This window comes from Centruroides vittatus, unplaced genomic scaffold, assembly GCF_030686945.1.
Source record: "Centruroides vittatus isolate TY-2023 unplaced genomic scaffold, ASM3068694v2 contig_549, whole genome shotgun sequence".
Lineage (NCBI taxonomy): Eukaryota > Metazoa > Arthropoda > Arachnida > Scorpiones > Buthidae > Centruroides > Centruroides vittatus.
In genome coordinates, this window is record NW_027122325.1 from 7,481,789 (window position 1) to 7,503,090 (window position 21,302).

The window sequence follows — 21,302 nt, forward strand, 5'->3', positions numbered from 1 at the left end:
AGGACATGCTGGGATAGAAGGAAATGAGAATGAGGATAGACTCTTCATTCTCATTTCCTTCTATCCTGAAGTACAGTACATCTTCACTTATGACCAGATCAGTCTTTCTGCAGGATTGCGGGAAGTACCATTAAAAGTGTATTTAAAGATACAAAGTTTAAGGAAACTGCTATGGAGTGGAATGAGACCAAAAAACAATCAATGTTGGTGATTAAAGAAACCTCTATATGAAATAACATCTGACTTACTTTAGTTAGGAATCAGATGATAGTGGTAGTTCGTTTCATAACTAGATGCTATAACCTGTGAAAACAACTGTACAGAATGGATATTTAAAAAAAAAAAAAAAAGCCATTATCAGAGATGTGGTATGATGGATAAAACTATCCACTATATCCTCTTTGAATGCATGGCATTACTTTGCAAGAGATATTCAATCTTGGGGCTGAGAACTGAACTTGAGACTTTACAATGAGAATCACTGAAAAATCTTTTATACTTTGTTAAGGTAGGTGGCTTTTTAAAATTCAAATACTGATATTAATGATTAAGTTAGCCTTTTACAGTCAATGAATAATCCTGCAGTTTGTTTAGCATTAGTAATTGACTTGAGCTGATGTATACATCATCAATTACTAATAAATCTTGTAGCAGAAATCCAATTTCTAAAAATTATCTACCAGTTATAAAATGAAGGAAACAAATTTTGAAATACAGTCAAATCTGTTTTTATGCGGTGGATAGGGACAGCATAAAAAAAAAAAAAAAAAATCACATGAAACTTCACCAGTGGCTATAAAAAATATTTTTTTAATTGTGTTGCGAAAACTAGTTTTTTTTATGCGGTGAATAGGGATCGCATAAAAAAAGTCTCACATAGAAAATAACTCATTTTAAAATCGTAGTCTTAGTTTCTAAGGAAATTACCTTCCTCTTCACTTTGTTTTTGCCCTTATTCATTTTCAGGGATTATGTCTAAACATAAAATAAAAATCCTAAAATTCTATATCTAAATATAAAAAATAATACAGTACATTTACCTTCAATTTACGCTTTGACATGAATCTTATCTTAATGGTCCAGGAATGTGAAAGCACTTTGAAGGTTTAATTAACGTAATTAAAACACACACAGAATTTATTGACAACAGATGTCAACACTTGACTGCATCATCTTGCCTATCATCTGTTTTACATATTTTTGTCCAGGTGGTGTTTTGTTGACTTAAAAAATAAATTATTTCATTTTTTGCATATTCATGCAATAATATTACTATAATAAGTTCATTTATGCTAGAATAAGTTTATTTAGCTATAATAACTCAACGTGAGACATGACAAAACGCATGAGACTAGTCGCCAACTATACCGCACAAATAAAAAATCGCACAAAAAACGACTGCATAAAAACAGGTTTGACTGTATTTCAATTCCTGGAAGCAAGCATATTTTCAAGAGAACTGTTTGATCAGAGTGAAAATATGATTATCAAATCTGTTCAAAGAGAAATGTTGAGTTATAGTATTAAAAATCATGGTCATAAGAGATGATTTTTAAATAAGGCATAATTATAAATTTGAATTACTGAACACCAAATATATTAATTTTATAATTCTTATTATAAATTTAGGTGAAAACTTCATAATATATAATATGAACATTGATAAATAAATAGAAGACAATTGTAAACTCAACAGATATAATAAAATTATTCATTTATTTATTTTGTGATGAAAGATACAAAAAATTGGTAATTTATATTTTCTTTAATTTTATATTTCTTGAATTTATTATGTATACTTTTCCTTATTTCATTAGAAATTATTATTTTTTGTTTTACAGAGTACATAATTTTAAAATATATTTATTTGTATAATCCAAAACTGAATTTTAGATAATAAAAATAAATAATCTTAAAAAAATCCTTAGAACATATGAGAATAATAATACAAAAGAGAATTACAATTTATGAGTTTATCTTTTTTCCGGTGACTTAAATCTATCAAAATTTTGTTGTAAAGAAAATATTTCTAAAATTTCTTGTGTAGCTCGACAAAGTTTATAAAATGGAATTGCAGGTTTAATAATTTTTTTTAATAACCTTCATTTCTTACTTTTGAAACATATGTATATATAAATTAGAGGTAACATTCTACATATGCTATGCTTATAAAGCATATGACATATATAATTGTTATATCTAATATAAATCTTATTAAAAATATATTTCAAATGTGTTTATAAATTATATTTATCTGGGCTGCTCATCTAGGTACATATGCAATTCAATTCATTAATATATTTGTTAATATAAGCATGTTAACAAATTGAATTTTATATGTTTATTCAAGACTCCAAACCTAAAATTAACTAAAATAAGATTCTTTTCAAAACATTTCATTTTCTTTAATTTAAAATCTCCAACTTTTTCAAAAAATTCTTTATTAAAATTTATATAAAAGAGCATATTTTATAATGAATATTTTCGTCAGCTGCATAAATTTGTTATATTTGAACTGCATAATTTATATCTTTTAACCATTTGTAATAAATATAATTTAACTACTTTTCAGAGAAAAATTAACATTTCCTTTTCTTTAAGTAAGAAAAATAAAATCTGGAACAATTACATTAAAATTATAAATTATACAATAAAATATACTGACACCTTGTACAATAAAAAGTTTACTTCAGTGAATGTATACTGTACAAAAATGAAATATAAATTTTTCTTTTTATATAGAATTATCTGTATCTTTTGCTTTTTCTATATTTTTTTGGTCCTCCTCTTCAGTAAATTCACTTGTTTTGGTAATATAAATTTTAAATTTTTTGTCTTTTTTTTCTGTAAAAAACAAAAATTCGTTGTTTAATTAATGTTATAAATTTAACAGTATTTTAAAAAATTTTAACTTTAAATATATTTTTTTCATTTATGTATAGAAAAAGGCAATATATATATATAAATGGAAACAACTCATTGCATATTTCATTTTCCAACTATTTCCCACTTATCAATTTTAACGATTAAGCGTTTAAACAATATAAGTTAAATAAACTTTTAATTTAAAGTCTTAATTTATAGATTTAGAAACTGTACATTTTAGAAACTTATTTTCATATCAAATATGAATTATTGAAAATAATTCAAAATAACAAAATTCAAATACTTGATAATGACATTAATCTAATGATTGTTATGTGAGTATCTTTTAAGCTCCAGTAATGTAGTAAGCAATGCTTTGTTTATGCAAAAACTGAATCATCACAAAAATCACAACGTTAATAGAACTGTAAATATTACTTTTAAATACAAAATTGATAGTAAAAGTTATTCAAGTAGTTTTTACTTTAATATTAAGTGCTTAATTAAAGATATAAAATTGTAATTCAATGTATATGTTGAAGTGTTAAGTACTAAAAAAAAGTATAGGTTGAATACTGATTTTCTAGCATATTTGATTCTACATGTTTGGTTACAGACGTGTTAGAAAGATTACATGACTAAACAGTTATTCAAATAAATGCTACAACAAAATTAGTTAAGAGAATTTTGGAATGTAATATATGATATACAACTTAAAATTTCAATAACTATGAAAAGTTAGTGTTGAAATGTTTTTGGCCATTAAAATTAAATTTATTTAATGTTAAAAATAAAAAAATAGAGTAAATGAAAACTAAAAAGTAAATGTAGGAATTTATTTTTTTAATTAATTAATAAGTTATACCAGTGTTTCCCAACCTTATTGGATTTAATATCATTCCTGTGACACCATAATTTTTAATTAAAAATGTTTAAAATTTAAAGTAAATTACAATTGATTTAAAAAAAAATTTTGAAAATATGGAAGTTAACACTAACACACAATTTTACAAATGTACTATAAAAATTAAAAGACTATTTGAATTAATGTGTAAAAAATCTAGTATTGGTCTTTAAGCTGATAAGCCTCAGTGTTTATAGAAGCTCCAAAGAGTGAGTACACCAGAATATGATAGACACACAACTTTAGTTAGGGTTATGCTGATGTGGCAAATTTTGCAATATTTGGTATTTTAGTGAATACCTGATTCTCCCTTCAGTAAAAAGATGAAAGATAAAGAAATTTTTATAAAAGAGCTTATTTGAAATTCTGAAAAATATTTAATATTTCTGCAACACACCTGAGGCACTGTGTGCCATGGCACGAGTTGGGAAACACTGAATTACATAATAAACTTAAAAATAAATTTTTACCAAATTCAGACACGTCTACTCCACATATCCTCAGATAATGTATCCTTTCAATTTTTGTTACATAACATCGTACTGATGCTTTTCCTTTCCAACCACATAATTCTATTTTAAATTCTTCTTTAGTTCTAAATTTAAACAATGCCATTTTTGTCATTTAAAATATACTTATAAAATATTATTTAATATAAAGAAAATGAAGTAAAATATTGATTTCATCTTAATTTAATTATTTTAAATATAAATTAATTGAACAAAAAATTTTGCAATTTACCCTTTGTTGGCTGTATAAATCATAACAGCACATCCAGAGTCTATTTAATAAATATCAAAAAGTTATCAATATTAATTTTAAACATTTTCACATTATTTATAAACATTTATTTACCAAGTAATGCTGCTTGTTTCTGTAATTCATCAGAAAATTTTTGTAATAATGGCACTTCTTCTGTTAGTAACAATATTAAATCTTCTAGAGAAATATGTAAAATTCGACCCTCCATAAAAGGAAGTATAATGGGAACTCCCTATAAATAATTTTTAATTAACACTTAAATCTATCAATTACTGTAATCATCATACTGTTAAATTTGTTATCGTTAAAAATTGATTAGTAATGAAAGAAACTTATAATTTTAAAAGTAATACTGACTACTTACCTCTTGTGAGAGACGAAAATTACATTTAGCATCTTTGTTATCACTTCGACAAAATACACGAACACCAGTATTTATTATCTGAAAAAAAAGTACTTTAGCAATTATTTTAAATCTAAACTCTGTTTTTCACTTGCAATATTATAGTTTAGCTTAAATTTAGTTGATAAATATAAAACATAATTTAAAAAAAACTAAATTAATTTTAAGTATTTTAAAATATTTTTAAAATTATTTTCTAAAGTGAAGGTAAAAATTTATTAATGAATAATTTTTGCTAGCAAAATAATTATATAATAAATATTTTTATATTACTCTCTTCTCCAATAGTAACAAAAAAAATTATTTTCAAAAACTAAGTAGATAAATATAAGATGAAAGATAAAAAGCATAACTTATTTTTATTAGAAAATATGTGACTGATTTGTTTATAAAGAATTTCAAATGTGTGTTTGAATACTCAAAATCTTTATTATAATTATTGTATTTTATAATTTAACGTAAACTCAATGGTTATTTATTAGTATAGATCAGTAACAATACTTTCTGTCTTCTGATGTCAATAAGCATCATGTTCCTCAATTAGTATACTAATAATGTTAATGTGAGAAATCTGGTAATTTAGGTAATTAAATTACCTTTCACTTATCGTAAAAGGTCGGAGAGGTCAGAAATGACATACGTCTCTTTCGATGACTACATCGATGAGTCAATTGAAGTCGGATTAACTATAAACAATCGTTACACAAGTTGTAAAACAAAACTTAACTTTCTGACCCCTCAATCGTTGGTTATGAGTAATAACCCTCCTAACAGTCCTAAAAAGGTAATAACACATTTGACTAAATGTTCAATTCTTGATCAACAACCATTAGTCACAAATCGAACTTATAACTGCTTTCATCAGGCTCATTCAGGGGGCTGAAGGCAGACCTCGGGGCGGACATCGACAGAAGACACAGGACCCATCCCGCCATATTCCTCAACAATCACCCCTGGCCCGACTCCGCCGTACCCTCCAACAGTCCACCTCCAACTCAGCTCAATCAGTAGGTGTCTACTGATTCACCGCATAATCTAGGAACTATGAATATCAAGAGGTATTCATTTAGATTGAAACGGTTATTATAGACCCTCTCTCTCCCTCTCTGCCGAATAGTTTATAAGTTAGACTAGTTCATCCAAACTGTGATGCTCCAATGCTCACCATATTTATTGTTTTCGTTGTATTCTGTGTATAGTTTAGAACTGTATGAATTTTATCCATTATTAAAAGGTGTTATAATGTTGATGATAAGCCTGTCTTCTTTGAGTATGGACACCTTGTCAACTTACTCGCGGTTTCCCCACTCCACAATATGCCCTCATACAGCCATTCTCTGACCAGAGCCGCCAGTGAGGTCTTAGCCCCCAGCTAACCCCTTGGTTCTCATATTAACATGCATAATCACATATATTTTTCTGTATGTATGTATGTATGTATGTATGTATGTATGTATGTATGTAAGTTAAAATAATATAATGGTTTAGATCAGATTTATATTATAAAAAATTAGATCATAATATATAACCTACAATTATTTGCAAAGTTATCGCATGCAAAGAAAAACAACATAAAATATAATAACAAGAATATTGTTTTAATTTGCAAACTAATTAAATGTACTTTTTTATTGCATGTACAAAGTAAAAAACTGCATTCTAGATAAGTTAAAATTAGTTATAATATATAAATGTGCAAAAATGTAGTGGATATTTGAGAATATAGTAAATGAAGTCTACTCTGATCTCTCCTAATAATCATATATAAATTTTCTTGATACGTATTCTTGTTTTCAACTTAAGTTCAGGGGATAATTCTAAAAATAATTCTGTTAAGAAAGGTTATGCTTGCAATATTTTATTTTAAAAAGATATAATTTAATTAGCTTCAATTATAAATACTTAAATATAATTGATTTAAATTTTTACATACCTTTACAAAATCAATATTATTTTGAACAATGTTTTTGGCAGCTTCAGACACAAAATATAAGTTTTTCTTCCTTTCTCCTGCACAACGACTTAAAAGCTGTTTATATGGAAATGAATCCAATTTATAGAAATCCCTGAGAAAAAACAAAATCTTTTGTACAATTTATATATTAAAACATATATACAAATAAACAAAAAATGTTTTAATTGATTTATTATCTGAAGACTAGATCAGATACATCAACATAGTAAATTTATAATTGAAGAATTTTAAATCTTTTGTGATTTAAAATTCTTCAATTAAATTCAATTAAATGTATATTAATTTTACCTTAAAATAATAATTTATATACACTAGACTCTTGCTGATCTAGCCATTCCTTGCAGAAAGAAGTGCCAGATTACTAAATATGTATAGGCTTAAAGATAATGAACGATGTTACCTGTCAACCTTCAGTATTAATTCCTTTTTGAAGCAGTACTGTTTTTCTTATTTTGAAATTATATACAGTAATACTGTAATTATAAGTTTAAATTTTTTTATTAAATTTGATTTTACAAGTTTACTGTACATGTTTAAAAAAACATGAATGGAGGCAAACATATTGTAATAGGAGATATGACAAATAACTGAGAGGCTAGATCAGTGGTTCCCAAAGAGGATATTATCACTCCATGGGTGGTGAGTAAATCTAGGGGACAAAAAGAAGCAAGGAGGTTGCAGGACTGAATGGTGACTGTAGGCAAGGGTTTGGGTCACTGACAACCTTTCCTTACCTCCGATAAAACAGGCAAGAAGAAACATAGAATTTAATGGTTTCTGGATAATTACAACAATGTATAGTAAGGACAAAGTGTGAGGTTCTTAGAAAAGCTTTTCTAAGAATTATTTGAAGCCTTTCTCACATAAGAGAAAATTGGTTGGGAGTGTTAAGTATAAATTTATAGAACAAAGGGAGCAATGGCTCTAAAAAGAAGTTTGGGAATCACTGGACTAGATTATATTAAAGGCCAGAAAAACAAGAATGTACTGCAATACTATTATAAAATCAATTAATTTCTTTTTGCTAATAAGTCAACAACTTTATTAAAACTGAATTAAAAAATTGAGCAACACAAAATGGTCTTTTATATCCAAGACACTAAGTTTCTTGAAATATAAACTATATCTAATTTAATTTCTATTACAAACCTAATATTTGGCCAAATAATTCCTTCGTCTTTAAAAAATATATAAGGATCTTCTTTATAGCCCCAAATTTTCTTTTTCTTTCTGGGAGGGCTTCTTTAAGAAAAATAATGAAATATTGTATATTGCAATTTATTCATAAAAATAATTAAATTAAATAAAAAAGTTTTTCATGCTGTTTCTGTATTTTTTACATATTCACTTCATAATGTCCATTATTTGAATTATTTTTATAATTAAATAGAAATATATTTTTTTGTATTCAAAATAAATATTTTTTAAATATAATATTGGTTCCTTTTAATTGTCAAAGAAGATTTATTTTCAATGGATTTTTAAATATAGAATACATTAAATTAATAGAACAAAAATTCAGTTTATAAAAATTCATAAATGACTGCATTATTTGTATTAAAAATAAGAAAATTTAAAGTTCTTTGCATTTGATATAAACATATTTTAAAAGTAAGAGTATGTCCAATTTAAATTTTGTAAATAAAATAATTTATATGGTATAGAAGATAAGATTAATTATTGACAAGACTATGTGGCCGGTGAAGTTTGAATGATCACACTCAAAACCAGCAATATCAAAGATGATTGGAGAATGAGAACGAGACCCACTGTGAGCGTTGAAGTGTTCCCGCTTAGTAGTGAGTCTTCAAGACATAGTCTTGTTCCAAATATGGTCTTGCCGTTTTACTAGTTTTCACTTTAACATTATTTTAGAAGTTAAATTTTGTTTCTAAAATTTTTTGTTGCATTTTTTGCACTTACTGCTAATGAAAAATTTTCCATATATTTGGATAGTTTTCTGATCTAAACGAAAAAACCCATTTTTTTATTGAATTAGAATTACAATAGGAGTTAAGTAATCTCAAGTTTTCAATTATACAACATATTAACAGTAAATGTTAATTTAATACTAATTCTAAATATTGCTCATGTTTTAAATTTTTTTATTTTTCTCTCATTCAATTTATAGTAAAATGTTATGATTAATTAATACAAGGAACAAATTGTTGAAGTTAAGACCAGTTACAAAAATATAATTTTTGAGTCTTTTCTTTATCCATTAACACAACCACAGAAGTAACAGTTAAATTGGCTTGAAAAAAAACTTCATTAAAAAGACAAATAATAATAGATAAAAATGATATCAAATGTCAGCCTTTTATTGGAGGATCTGACATTAAATTGACCTTTTTCAAATCTCTATTCGATTTTAATTCTATGAAAAAGTATCCATACTTTGTTTTTATAGAAAACTGCTCTTTTCTTAAAAGAAATTCTTATAATTTGCATTTAATGCTACTATACATGCTCAAGTAAATTTTAAGATTTGGCTGGTTTTTATGGCTTATTTGAAAATGTGAAGCAACAATCAATCTTTCATTCTAACTTTATCTCATGACTGAAGGAATAAAAAAAAAAAAAAAAAATTTAATTCAAGGTTTGATGATTTGTTTGCATTTTATTTAATTTCTTCTAATTTCTTTCAATATGAAATAATCTTTGCATACCATTTGATATCAAGCTAAAGGAATTTTTCTGTTTAATTGAACAAGCCAAATAAATATAAAATTTGTGCAAATATAAATTTATTAAATTTTGCTAATAAATTACAATCATCTCATCTCTGATTTATTAACTAAATTGAAATTTTTTGTTTAAACATATCCTGTTATATTAATTGCTTTATTATATTATCCTTATTGGTTTTTAAGGTCTAGAACCAATCTTCCATTTCTCCATACAGATGATATCCTTCTTTACAGATTTTTTGAAAATGCATCTACTGTATAAAAACAGAATTTGGTGTATATGAAAAATATAATTTAAATAATAAAATAAAATATAAATACATCTGGAAATTGTACTCCATATAATGTTAATTACAATAAATAAGACAAAGAATTTTATTTTAAATCAATTTTAATACTTTTGTATAATTAATTATACTATTACATTCACTTACTTGTCAGATTCGTCTTTTGTTTCAATTACATCTGTAATAAAAGTGTTTGGTTTTTAGAAATCCATAATTTTTTCAAATTAATTACAATAAAAAATAAAAAATAATCAACATAAAACAATATGCAAAACTAAAATTTTACATGTTAATGAGATAATGTTACTCAGCATTAGAAAATAAATTTTGAAAGCCAATAATAATGTATATATGTAATAATAATATTATTTTAGCTTAAAAAAGATTATTTGAGTAAGAGTTTTCTGTTTTAATGTTTTACTTAGATAATATTTAGATAAGGTTTAAATAATCAATTTTAAGCACAAATATCTTTTAAAATAAATTTTTATATAATAATTACAAAAAATAAAAATTTTATTGAAAAAAAAAATAAATTAATTTGAAAAAATTTTTCTAGGACAGTTTTTGTTTGAATTTTTACAATAATAAAAAAGTTATTACACTAGAATCTTGCTAATCTGGCCATTCTTTGTACAGTGGTGTCATATTAACAAAAATGCTGGATTACTGTGTGTGTGTAAGGACAGCATGCTGTCATGCAATATTATATGTAGACATGAAAATTCCAAGTAAACAGGAAAATAGATTGTGTAACATGACTAACATTTGTGAAGTCTCAAAAATCAAGTCAAAAGTATGACTAATTATAAAATTCCTAAGTCAGAGAGTTTCAGAGGTCAAATTGGGTCAAGAGGGTATGTGGGTGATGAAACCCAGACAGGAAAAAAACTTTCTTACTTATTTTAAAACAAATGCAATGCGATGATAAATGACAGAGGGGAATGTCAACCGAGAGAGAGGGAGCTTTGTCAAGGTGCTCGTGAACAAGTGTTGGGTCTAAACAATTGAGAAAAGGGCAGTTAATAACCAAAAGGATATCTGTTAAGTCATGTAAGCCCAAAGCCGTTAGGTGGTAAATGGTCGCAAGAACATCTGGCAGATTGTTTAGATTCAAAAACATCAGAGAAAAGAGCCATAATGGAGTAAAATACGAGCGCAGACTTGAAAAGCTCTGTCAACACCTTTCCTGACCCGGATCGGTCTCAGGTTTCACCCAGAGACAAAAGAGTGACCAATCAGGATAAGGGAGAGAAAAAAGGGGAACCAATCAAGATGATGCGATTCGAAGAAAATCCTATAAAACCCCAGGTCTCAAGGTCAAGCGCCGGTTCTCCTCAAGATTGTGCTGCATCCTCTCTGAACTGTTCCGACATGCCGACACATCTCAGCTGACCTTCTGGACTTAAAGTCTTGTGACTCCGAAAATCATCTCACCATTGCCATCTGCCCCGGGGCTGCAAAACCAGCATTGACCATAGGATCACCTGCCTCAAGAATGACGATCGTCGAATTCAATGCCGGCTCCCTAAAGCAGTCTGTTTTTGTTCCTAGTGTAAATTAACTTTATGACAATATAAATGGTTTTTGTTTAAACACTTGTCATCTTTGCCTCGACCATCACCACCCACGTATAATTTGCCCCAAGGTTTTCCTGACACGCAATTAACTTATTGCCCCCAAAAGTCAGCAACTTACACATTTTCATGGGAATGGAAGTCTATAGGCAATCACATAGCAGTATGCCAGATAATTGAGAGTGGATTAGCAAGACTACTGTATTCTAAGTATCAAAGTGTGTTTAATAGACAATTTTAATTTCTTATCCTCTTCCTATTCTTGTCTTACAAACTAAACATATAAAACAGTTGCATATGCAAATTAATTGTAGCCAAGTACATTTTTAAAAAATACAATTCCTTAATTGTTTCTAATGTATTTCTTGCATTAATATGGTTTATAAGTTGACAGTTCCAAAGTTCCAGATAAGATTACAAGTTCCAAATAACATGAGAAAAATTCAATTAATGTTGCATTATTTTTGAGGATCATTTCATGTTTTCAAGTAACTAGCATTTGGCAAATAGCTTGAATGACAATGCACAAACCGCAATAGAATTGTTATCTGTGCAATCAACATAAAAAGTTGATACCACAGCCAAATCAATCCAAATTTTTTGAAATTGCCATCTTTTGACAATTTAATATTTCATAATAAACATCCCTAATATTCTTATAATAAATAAATTGATATTTTTAATTCTTTAGATTAGAACAAAATTAGACTCAGGGCTCTAATTTCAGAATTATTTTTATTATGCAAAGAGGTACCATGATTTTAAAAAAATCAAAATTTTAAATTTACTAATTTAGATGATAATTTAATTACTAGTATTACAAAAAAAAGGTGTTAGCCATAAAGCTATTCAGCAATGGATAACACTTTATTATTATTTAGTTACTTTTTGTTATTCTAGAAACCTGTATTATGAAATTAAATAATTAATTTCAGGCTGCTACTTATCTGTTATCACACATTGATAAAAAAGTTAGTAATTGTTATGAGTCTCAGAATTTAATTCAATTAATTCAGATTGATTCTCTTATTCAACTGCACAGATTATTGCAAATTGAACCTAGAGAAATTAATGAGAGCAGAAAAATATTTACAGAATTATATTAATATACCTATCTAGAATTTCAACTAAGATTAAAATTACTGCACTTATTGCTTTTGATGTAGTTAATAGTATTATTACTTTTGAAAAAACAATATGTATAACTTCAAAAAACGCTGAATCAAATCAAATCAAATAAATAGTGAAAAACAAATCAATGTTTATAACTGATAAATTTTAGTTGACATATATTTTCAATAAAACTGATTCCAACCACCAAAGACTTTTAGATTTCAAAATAAAAATAATTGTGAAAAAATTCACTTTTTTTAACCTAAATATTTTCAAATCTCTCCAATTGTAATGAAAAGCTTTGAACAATCAATTAACATATTTTTTGAATATTACATTTTAAAACTAAAAGTTCAGACAAATGTAAAACTGATATTTTGTAAAGAAATGTTATTGTGCCCATATGAATCATTCACAAGTATATAAAAAAAAATATATAAAATGCAGAAAATGAGTTTTTATTTGGAAAATCCCAAAAATAAATATATATTGAACAATCTGTTTCATAATATTTCTCAATATATAATTTTTCATGCTATGAAGTTCAAAGAAAAGTGATCAATTTTAAACTGAAGAACACACATGCTTTCAAAATGAACCATTCAATGTAGAAAATGTCAAAGCTGCAAAATCATTTTAAGAACTCTACAGATTTTTTATATTTAACACATCAAAAGTTTTTATTATGGCTGTAAATTAATTAATGAAAATACCACTTAGATTGACATTAAAAGTAAATCATAAAGTTTTTAAGAATATATTGTGAAAAGACATTAAGTAAATTGAAGGTGATGCCTCTAGTGGAAAGAAAGAGAAGTAAACTATCATTTTTAGTAAAAAAAATTTTTTTTGAGAAGAAATAAATAAAAAGTAAGGATCAAGACTAGAATTCTAAATCATGTGCTTTGTAGAAATGTGTAAACTGTAAAGATCTGTGCAGTTTATCAGATAGAAAAAAACATTACAGACATTACAATATATAATATAATTGCATTTGTCACTAGAGGTAGGCATTAGGCACCAAATCTTAACTAAATTAATAATTATAATTATTAATTTAGTTAAACTGGACAGAAGCATTTGATAACATTTAATTCTTTTTGTCATTAGAAAACTATTAAGTAATATTCTTGGATACAATGTAAAAGAATTTCATCATAAACCTTAACTTATTAAAATATAATTTTTATATCAGATATTAAAATTTACTTACCTGATAATTTTTCTTCAATGTCATTATTTTTATGAGAAACTATTTCTTTTATTTGAGATTCCCATGGTAAAAATTCTTTGACTTTTTTAAATACAGCTATAAAAAATCCACCTGTGTTCTGATGATGTGGTAATATGCGAAGACTGTTAGAAAAATATTAATATTTTAAAATATTAAACAAACTTGTAAAATTGATAAATATTTAGAAAAATTTTACCATCTATGCAAATTTAACTTCGACACAATTTCAGGAGCAGGTGGAAACATTTGTGGACGTATTTGAGTTCGATATTTATCTGGGACATCATCAAAGGAATCAAAAGATTCTAATTCTCTATTCATCACTTTCCAATAACTGAGACCAGGAGATGTCTTTAAGCCAGGTAATGATTCTGATGTATCTACTAACTCAACAGAATCTAAATACAAAAAATTTAATTAAAATTAAGTTTAAAAAAATATAAATAAATAAATATATATATAATTTCAAGCAATATTTATACCTTAATTGCAATCAATCAATCTATATTTCAATATTGTTAAGTTAAATAATGTTTTAATTGAAATTAAGAATTTAGCTCTTAAAATTAATCTTTTGTCTAGAGGGATCTAGAAAGTAAATTGAATAATTCTATAATTAAATCCTATTTTTAAGCCAACTAAACTTTTTCAGTGAACTATAATCAACTCCATTATTCCACACTGATCAAAGACAAAGCAATTTTTTTCAGCATTTTGTCTTGTGATAAAATGCTAAAAAGTGTTAGGAGCAAAAGACTTTACTTTGATAAATATTTTTGGGATAAGATAATCCCATCTTCAGATTAATAACAAATGTAAATGAAACAACAGCATAAGTCAAGCATTTTGGTTCAAATTCAAACTAAATTGCAGTTATAACAAAATTAAATTATTCAAAAAAAAAAAAAATAATTAAAGCTGGTTTGTCCCAAAGAATGATGGTGTTAACATTCAAGGCTTATTATGAAAAACAAGATACATTCACAAAGTTAATCATTAGACATTTGGTAAAAATGCTCCTGAATTTTCTTGTTTAATATCTAAAAGTGGAGCTAATATATATAAAAAAAAATTATTTTAATTTTAATTAGCTTAAATAAATAAATGCCAGTTTTTTTATGAGTATCTTTGATATTATTCTTATTTGAACATAAAATTTGATTGATGAAAATCTGGCAGACAAGCTGATTTCAGCATCTTTGGAAAAAGTTTTAAAACAGCTTGTAATATTCCCCTGTGATACAATATGATATGGAGAGAGTTATCCTAAACTATTTAATATATTTTTCTGGACAGAAGTATTTAAATACAAAACAATTACGCCATTAATGGCCTTTCTAAGAAAACAATGCTTTAAAACAATGAAAATTATATTACCCAACTAAATATTTCTTTCTCTAGATAAGGTGGAACAAGTAATGGCACATTTTATTAAGGTTTGAAAAGCAGTGAACTTATGAGATTTGACTTTATATTAACACAGTAAATATAATGTCAAATCTCATAAGTAATATGTAAATAGTAAATATATGAGCAAACATATGGCTTTATGGAAAGCCTTAGTGCAATAGATATCAGTATGCCTGATTTAGGAAGCCAAATATTTTCAATTTCCTAAGAAAAAGAGTTTTGTTTTTATTTTATTTTTCTATTCATTACTATTTTGATTCCAAACTTTATGTAATTCCTATGCAGATAATAATTGCTAAACAATTCAGTTTTTTTCTTTTTCTCTTGGATTAAAATTTTCATTTATACAATCAATGTTTGTATTAAACCTGATTTACTGGAATAAACAAACACAACACAAATTTATAGAAAAAATAAAACAATATCCTTTCCAAGGATGCTATTATTAATTTGTTGAATTATTTTTAAATACATTAGTTATTACTTTATCATTGCAGATTTTAGTTTTAAATATCATCAAACATTATATATATATTAAGATGAAATTGCAGGCTGACAATTTCATCTTAACTTCTAATATAGCTCTATGGCTTAAAAATTTATATAGACTTGATATAAATTTGTTATAATCACCAGTCACTACAGTGCCGACTGGGGATGCATTCAGTGCCCTCATCCTGTAAACCAAAGTGCTTGAAAATTGTATGAATTCAATAAGACTTTATTGCAAGTTTTTAAATTGCTTTTATTATTATTTTTATCATGTATATTAAATAGTATTAATATAATACAATACTATATACTAAATTTTATATTATATTATAAAATAGTATATAACTAAAACTTTTACTTAGACATTAAATTTAATATTCTAATTAGATTTAATAGTTGAATTTATACCATTGCTTTGTTGAAGAAGAGATGCAATAACAGCTTCATCTTCTATAGGATTAAGAGAACAAGTTGAATAAACCATTATTCCATTAAGTGCAAGTAATTCTAATCCTCTCTTTGCAATTCTAAACTGTAAGCTGAAATATTTTAAATTAATTTTTACATTAATGTTTATATTACATTACTTTTCTTACTAGAAGCAATTTTCAAAAAATTAGTATAAATCAAATGTTTAAACCAGTATATTGTAGGTTAATTCATTAAAATCAAGCTATTATCATTTATGTCTTTTTTAAATTGATTTTGTAAATCCTTGATATAATCGTTATTATTTTTACATTTTTCGCTTAACTAATTATATATGTCATTACATTAAAGCCATGCTTTAATATAACAGTATATATATAATTCTCCTGTCACAATTTTTGTTACCGTACTCCTCCGAAACGGCTTTACCGATTTTTACCAAATTTTGTATGCATACTCAGTAGGTCTGAGAATCGGCTACTATCTATTTTTCATACCCCTACACCATTTCCCCCCTTTCAAAAATATATTTATATATGGATTAAGGCTTTTATGTCCAACAGATGGCGCTACCTTCCGATGACCTAAGTTTGCTTTTCTGTGAGGCATTATGCTTTTCTGTGAGAATGGACTGAAGCAGATCATTTTCTATCTATCTATATAAATAAAATATAACGTTCGTTTGTTCCTACCGATTCCTTTGAAATTTTGACACAACGTTGCATTCGAATACGCACGTGTTTCTATATAATATACATGTCGAAATTCCCCCTACTGGGGGGAGATGGACAGGATTAAGGCTTACCGTGAAGAACTCTGCTTCTATTATACTATTTTACATGCGGTTTTTTTGCGTTTTTAATTGCGTCAACAGAATATACACTAAAAAGGGATTTTTCGATATTCCCCAGCGGGAAAAGTGACGGGATTAAGGCTTACTGTGAAGAACTCTGCTTTTATTATACTATTTTAGATGCGTTTTTGATTGCGTTTTAATAGGGTACGTCAAGAGAATGTACACTAAGAAGGGATTTTTTGAAATTCCCCCCACGGGGGAAGTGTTATACATTTATAATAGATACATTTTGAGCCACAACAACGCGTGGCCTGGTCAGCTAGTAACAGTATATAAAGATACATTCTACGATGTTTATTTAAATTTAAAGTTTAAAAGAAATTTTTAAAAATAATTTATATTATCAATTTTTATACTTTTTGTTATATGGAGTTAATTGATTTGGCAAGTAAGCGAGCAGCTCAATTATCCCTGAACATCAGTATGTGGATTATCATGCATACTTACATCTCAATAATAATTACATTTTATCAGCCAATATATATCAGTTAATATTTATATTCCTACATGAGGTATATAAATATTAGCATTAAAATAAAAATTCTGCTTTGTTAACTCTTGCTATTTAAAATGGTATATTGAGTATCAGAACTAGTTCCAGAATGTCAAAACAAATTAAATGGCTTAAGAAGTATAAGTGCAGTTGATTCTTGAACAATATAGCTTTACTTATGTGTATACTGTATTTTATTAAATATCTTGTAAAATTGTTAGAAAAAATATTTTGAATCATTTCTTTATCAATAAATCATTAATATCACAAAATTATTGATACTTTACAATGATATCTAGCTGGCAACTTTTGTTCTTGGTTAATAATACAAGAAATTCACAGTGAACTGCAAGGTACTAGTTCAATAAATTTTTCTGAATTTTCTGTTTATGTCAAAAGTTTTGTTCAATTCTGATCACATTCAAAGCTTATTAATTAATTAATTATCATTCTCAAAAAGTATTTTCATAATATATAAATTATTATGTTAAATTTAACATGAAATTAAAAACTAAATAAAATAAAAATTGATTAGCTTTCATTAAAGCAAACTTGCAGATTATCTGTATTTCTGCATTTTCTGTCTCTCCATTATCAGTGATTAGCCCAGATAATTGACAGTATAGTGTGCATTATCTCCATTGTGCAATATCTATTTCTACTACAATAAAATTATACTACTCCAACTGAAATTTTTCTCAAAAACATAACACAATACTATTGGCTAATACATAGATTCACAATGTAGCTACTCTTTCACCTGTATACAGTGTGTTTTCCGAAAAAACATGCCATACGAGATTGTGCAGAAAAGCTTACAGGCAAAGCATCAAGGGCAAGTGTATAGTGTATTGGTTATATGATGTATCATTTTGGAGTCTACAGTACTGACAAATGTAAATTAATTGCACAAAATTCATATGAATGGTTGAATCACTTTCAACTAATGTAGACCCAACTGCATAATTTTCTAACTAACCAGTATGTTGTGAAGATTTCTTTTTAATACTTGATATGCATATGATAGCAAAAATGCAAAACATTACTGGTTTTTTTACTGTTAATCTAAATTATTTAATTAAAAATTATAATTATTAAATTTAATACAAGATGGTGCCTAATGCCTTCCTCTAGAGTCAAATTCATTTGTAATTTATAATTATTATTGCCAAAATATAGCCTGACGGTTTATGGCAGTTGTTGGTGTGTTATCATTAATATTGTGCAAAATAAAAGATAAATCTTTTATTTTGTACAATATTAACAATAACAGTTTGAGACAGAGGTTCGAGACTAATAACGATCTTCAAAACAATGTTAAGGCCTCTCAAGTCACTGGCGGCAACATTCTACAAAGAGGAAATTGCAAAACTCATCCACAAATATGAAAAATGCCTCAATCTTCACAGTAATTGTGTCAAAAAGTATCCATGCCTTAATTAGAATAAATGCCTTAATTATGCCTTATATTATGCCCAATATGCCTTAATTAGAATAAATGTAAAAAAGCTGACTGAAAAAAGACAAATGATACACCGAAATTGTATAACGTGTGCCATTGGTTTGTCACCTCTGCTCTAGGCCTTCTAAGGTTATAGACTAGTTAAATTCTAAGGCCCTCTTGATCATATTTTGCAGAGTACATCAACTTACATAAATAAACAAACCTATAATTTGTGTTTGTTTACCTCTTGACTTCTACAGCACTTCACAGCTGCTGTCAATGTTTCAGGAGCTATGTATTGTTGTGTTGCTAAGTAATTGGAATACTAGAATCTTACATCATGTGTTGTTATTAATTAGATAAAGTGTTTTTACTTTAACTTAATTTTAACCAAGCAATGGCAAAGGACCAACAGGCAGAGAAAAAATATAAATATTAAGGACTTTGTCTTCTATTTGCCTTATATAAATACACAGTATTATAACACTTAAAAATTAAATTAAATTTGACTGTATCTTTTTTTAAAAAAATACAAATAAATACTATAAATAAGTAATTTAAATTATTTTAAATCTAAAAAAAAAATTGGATATTAACAACTCACAAAATTTCTCTGAAAGAAAAGTTTTCTTACCCATGAAGATTATTTCCATTACCAACATTCCATTTTCTCCATACATCAATATTTTTTCTTATTGTGCCATCACCACTGAAAAATCATCAGATGATATTTTAACTGGATTTAAACATAATCCAAATAAAATATATAAAATATAACATTTATAAAATTCTTAATTACACTGAATAGTTTTTATCTATCAACAAATTTTTTATTAGATAAGATTAAAAAAGCTTTAAAATTTACCGTTTCTCGTCTTTTTTATGTATAGCAAATTCTAAAATACAACATTGTAAAAATACATCAAATTAGAAAAAGAAAAGCATTAAAATTTGAATCCATCCTCTGAAATTTTGAACACTGTTTTTAATTTATAAGAAACAAGTAAAATAATAATAAAGATCATGATATACTACTGCACTTATAATATTCTTATTAAAATGTCTGAGTTCCTAAATTGATTAAGAACGAGAAGTATAAAATCTCAAAAATATTTTGATAAATGCTCTCTGGAATTTAATTATTTCTCTTCATTTGAATTTTATTAAAGAGTAGATAAGAAAAATATGCATATTATTGCTCATTATTATATTAGATATAAGAAATATCAGTTTCAAAACTATTTTTCACATCTCAAAAATATTGAAAATAGCAAAGTTAAAAGATAATTCTACTAAATTTTATAAATTCTTGAAAAATAAAAATTCAAGTACTTTTATGCGAGACATTGCATAAATTCATTGGTAATAAGTGTTATACACTAATTTTACATATATAACACAGTACTAATTTTCTATGTATACTTATGTTCTGTGAGAAACAACCAATTAGATACTGAAAATCAATAGCAATTTTTATTTTACAGTAAATTATAGATATTGTTGCATGGAACAAAAATTGCTGCCAATTTAACAATTAAATAGTAGTATTAAGACAGCAATGAGGTATAAATAGAAATGGACTGTCAAGTATAAAAAAAAGAAAATTCTAAAGTTAATGTAGTGGAGCAAGAACTGACTGTTGATAAAATTATGCATTAAAGTTGGTCAAAATAATTAATGCATATGAATAAATTAAGAGATCCTAAGGGGCAACAAGCAATGTCTGGAAAGTTTATGGAGGGTAATTGGACCATTTTGTTCAGATGTATGTAAACTTGGGAAATAGTGTCATTGAGGATTTTCAGGTCAGAAGGCACAGCAGATATCCAGAGTTTCAGTATAGTCTGTGAGAGACTGATAATTTACAAGAAATAAGGCATGAAGAGTATTCTTGTTATGCATGAACTGAAGATTTCTTTATGGCATTCCATGATGAAAAGCAATTTTTTAACTAGATCAGCGCTGTTCAACTTATCATAGCCCGCGGGCCATATTTTCTTCACCAAACATTTCAGGGGCCAAGAAGGTTGATAAATGAAAAGTCAGTTTATGTTAATTAAAGAAATATTTTATTTATACTAAAAAGAAAACTTTAAAATATTCGTAATATATTAATGAGAACATTGTGGCCGTAATTTTCACATAGTAAAATAATTTTAATATTAATAATAATAATTTAGTAACAAATTTATTCATAGTAAAATGTACTCGCGGGCCGTAAAAATAATTTGGTGGGCCGTATACGTCCCGCGGGCCGCCAGTTGGACAGCCCTGAACTAGATCATTAATAAGTTTGCTAAAGTTACTCTTAGAGTCAAAGGTAATGCCTAACTCATGAACAAATGAAACAAAATGCATAGGTTAATTA

The 21,302-nt window shown here is 26.5% G+C and overlaps 1 protein-coding gene across 1 annotated transcript in view; it reads right to left on the reverse strand.

Moving 5' to 3' along the window:
• Positions 1–2,424: 2,424 nt before the first annotated feature.
• Nsun2 (tRNA (cytosine(34)-C(5))-methyltransferase Nsun2) overlaps positions 2,425–21,302 on the reverse strand; it is a 53,741-nt gene continuing 34,863 nt past the window's right edge. The window contains exons 11-22 of the mRNA XM_067274570.1: positions 19,569–19,643; positions 16,121–16,251; positions 14,007–14,208; positions 13,790–13,932; positions 10,034–10,064; positions 8,059–8,151; positions 6,868–7,000; positions 4,896–4,973; positions 4,625–4,763; positions 4,511–4,550; positions 4,240–4,364; positions 2,425–2,844 (exon numbers count right to left, since the gene is read on the reverse strand). Coding sequence (XP_067130671.1) covers positions 2,735–2,844; positions 4,240–4,364; positions 4,511–4,550; positions 4,625–4,763; positions 4,896–4,973; positions 6,868–7,000; positions 8,059–8,151; positions 10,034–10,064; positions 13,790–13,932; positions 14,007–14,208; positions 16,121–16,251; positions 19,569–19,643 — 1,300 coding nt within the window. The 3' untranslated portion in view covers positions 2,425–2,734. The remainder of the gene's footprint in view (positions 2,845–4,239; positions 4,365–4,510; positions 4,551–4,624; positions 4,764–4,895; positions 4,974–6,867; positions 7,001–8,058; positions 8,152–10,033; positions 10,065–13,789; positions 13,933–14,006; positions 14,209–16,120; positions 16,252–19,568; positions 19,644–21,302) is intronic.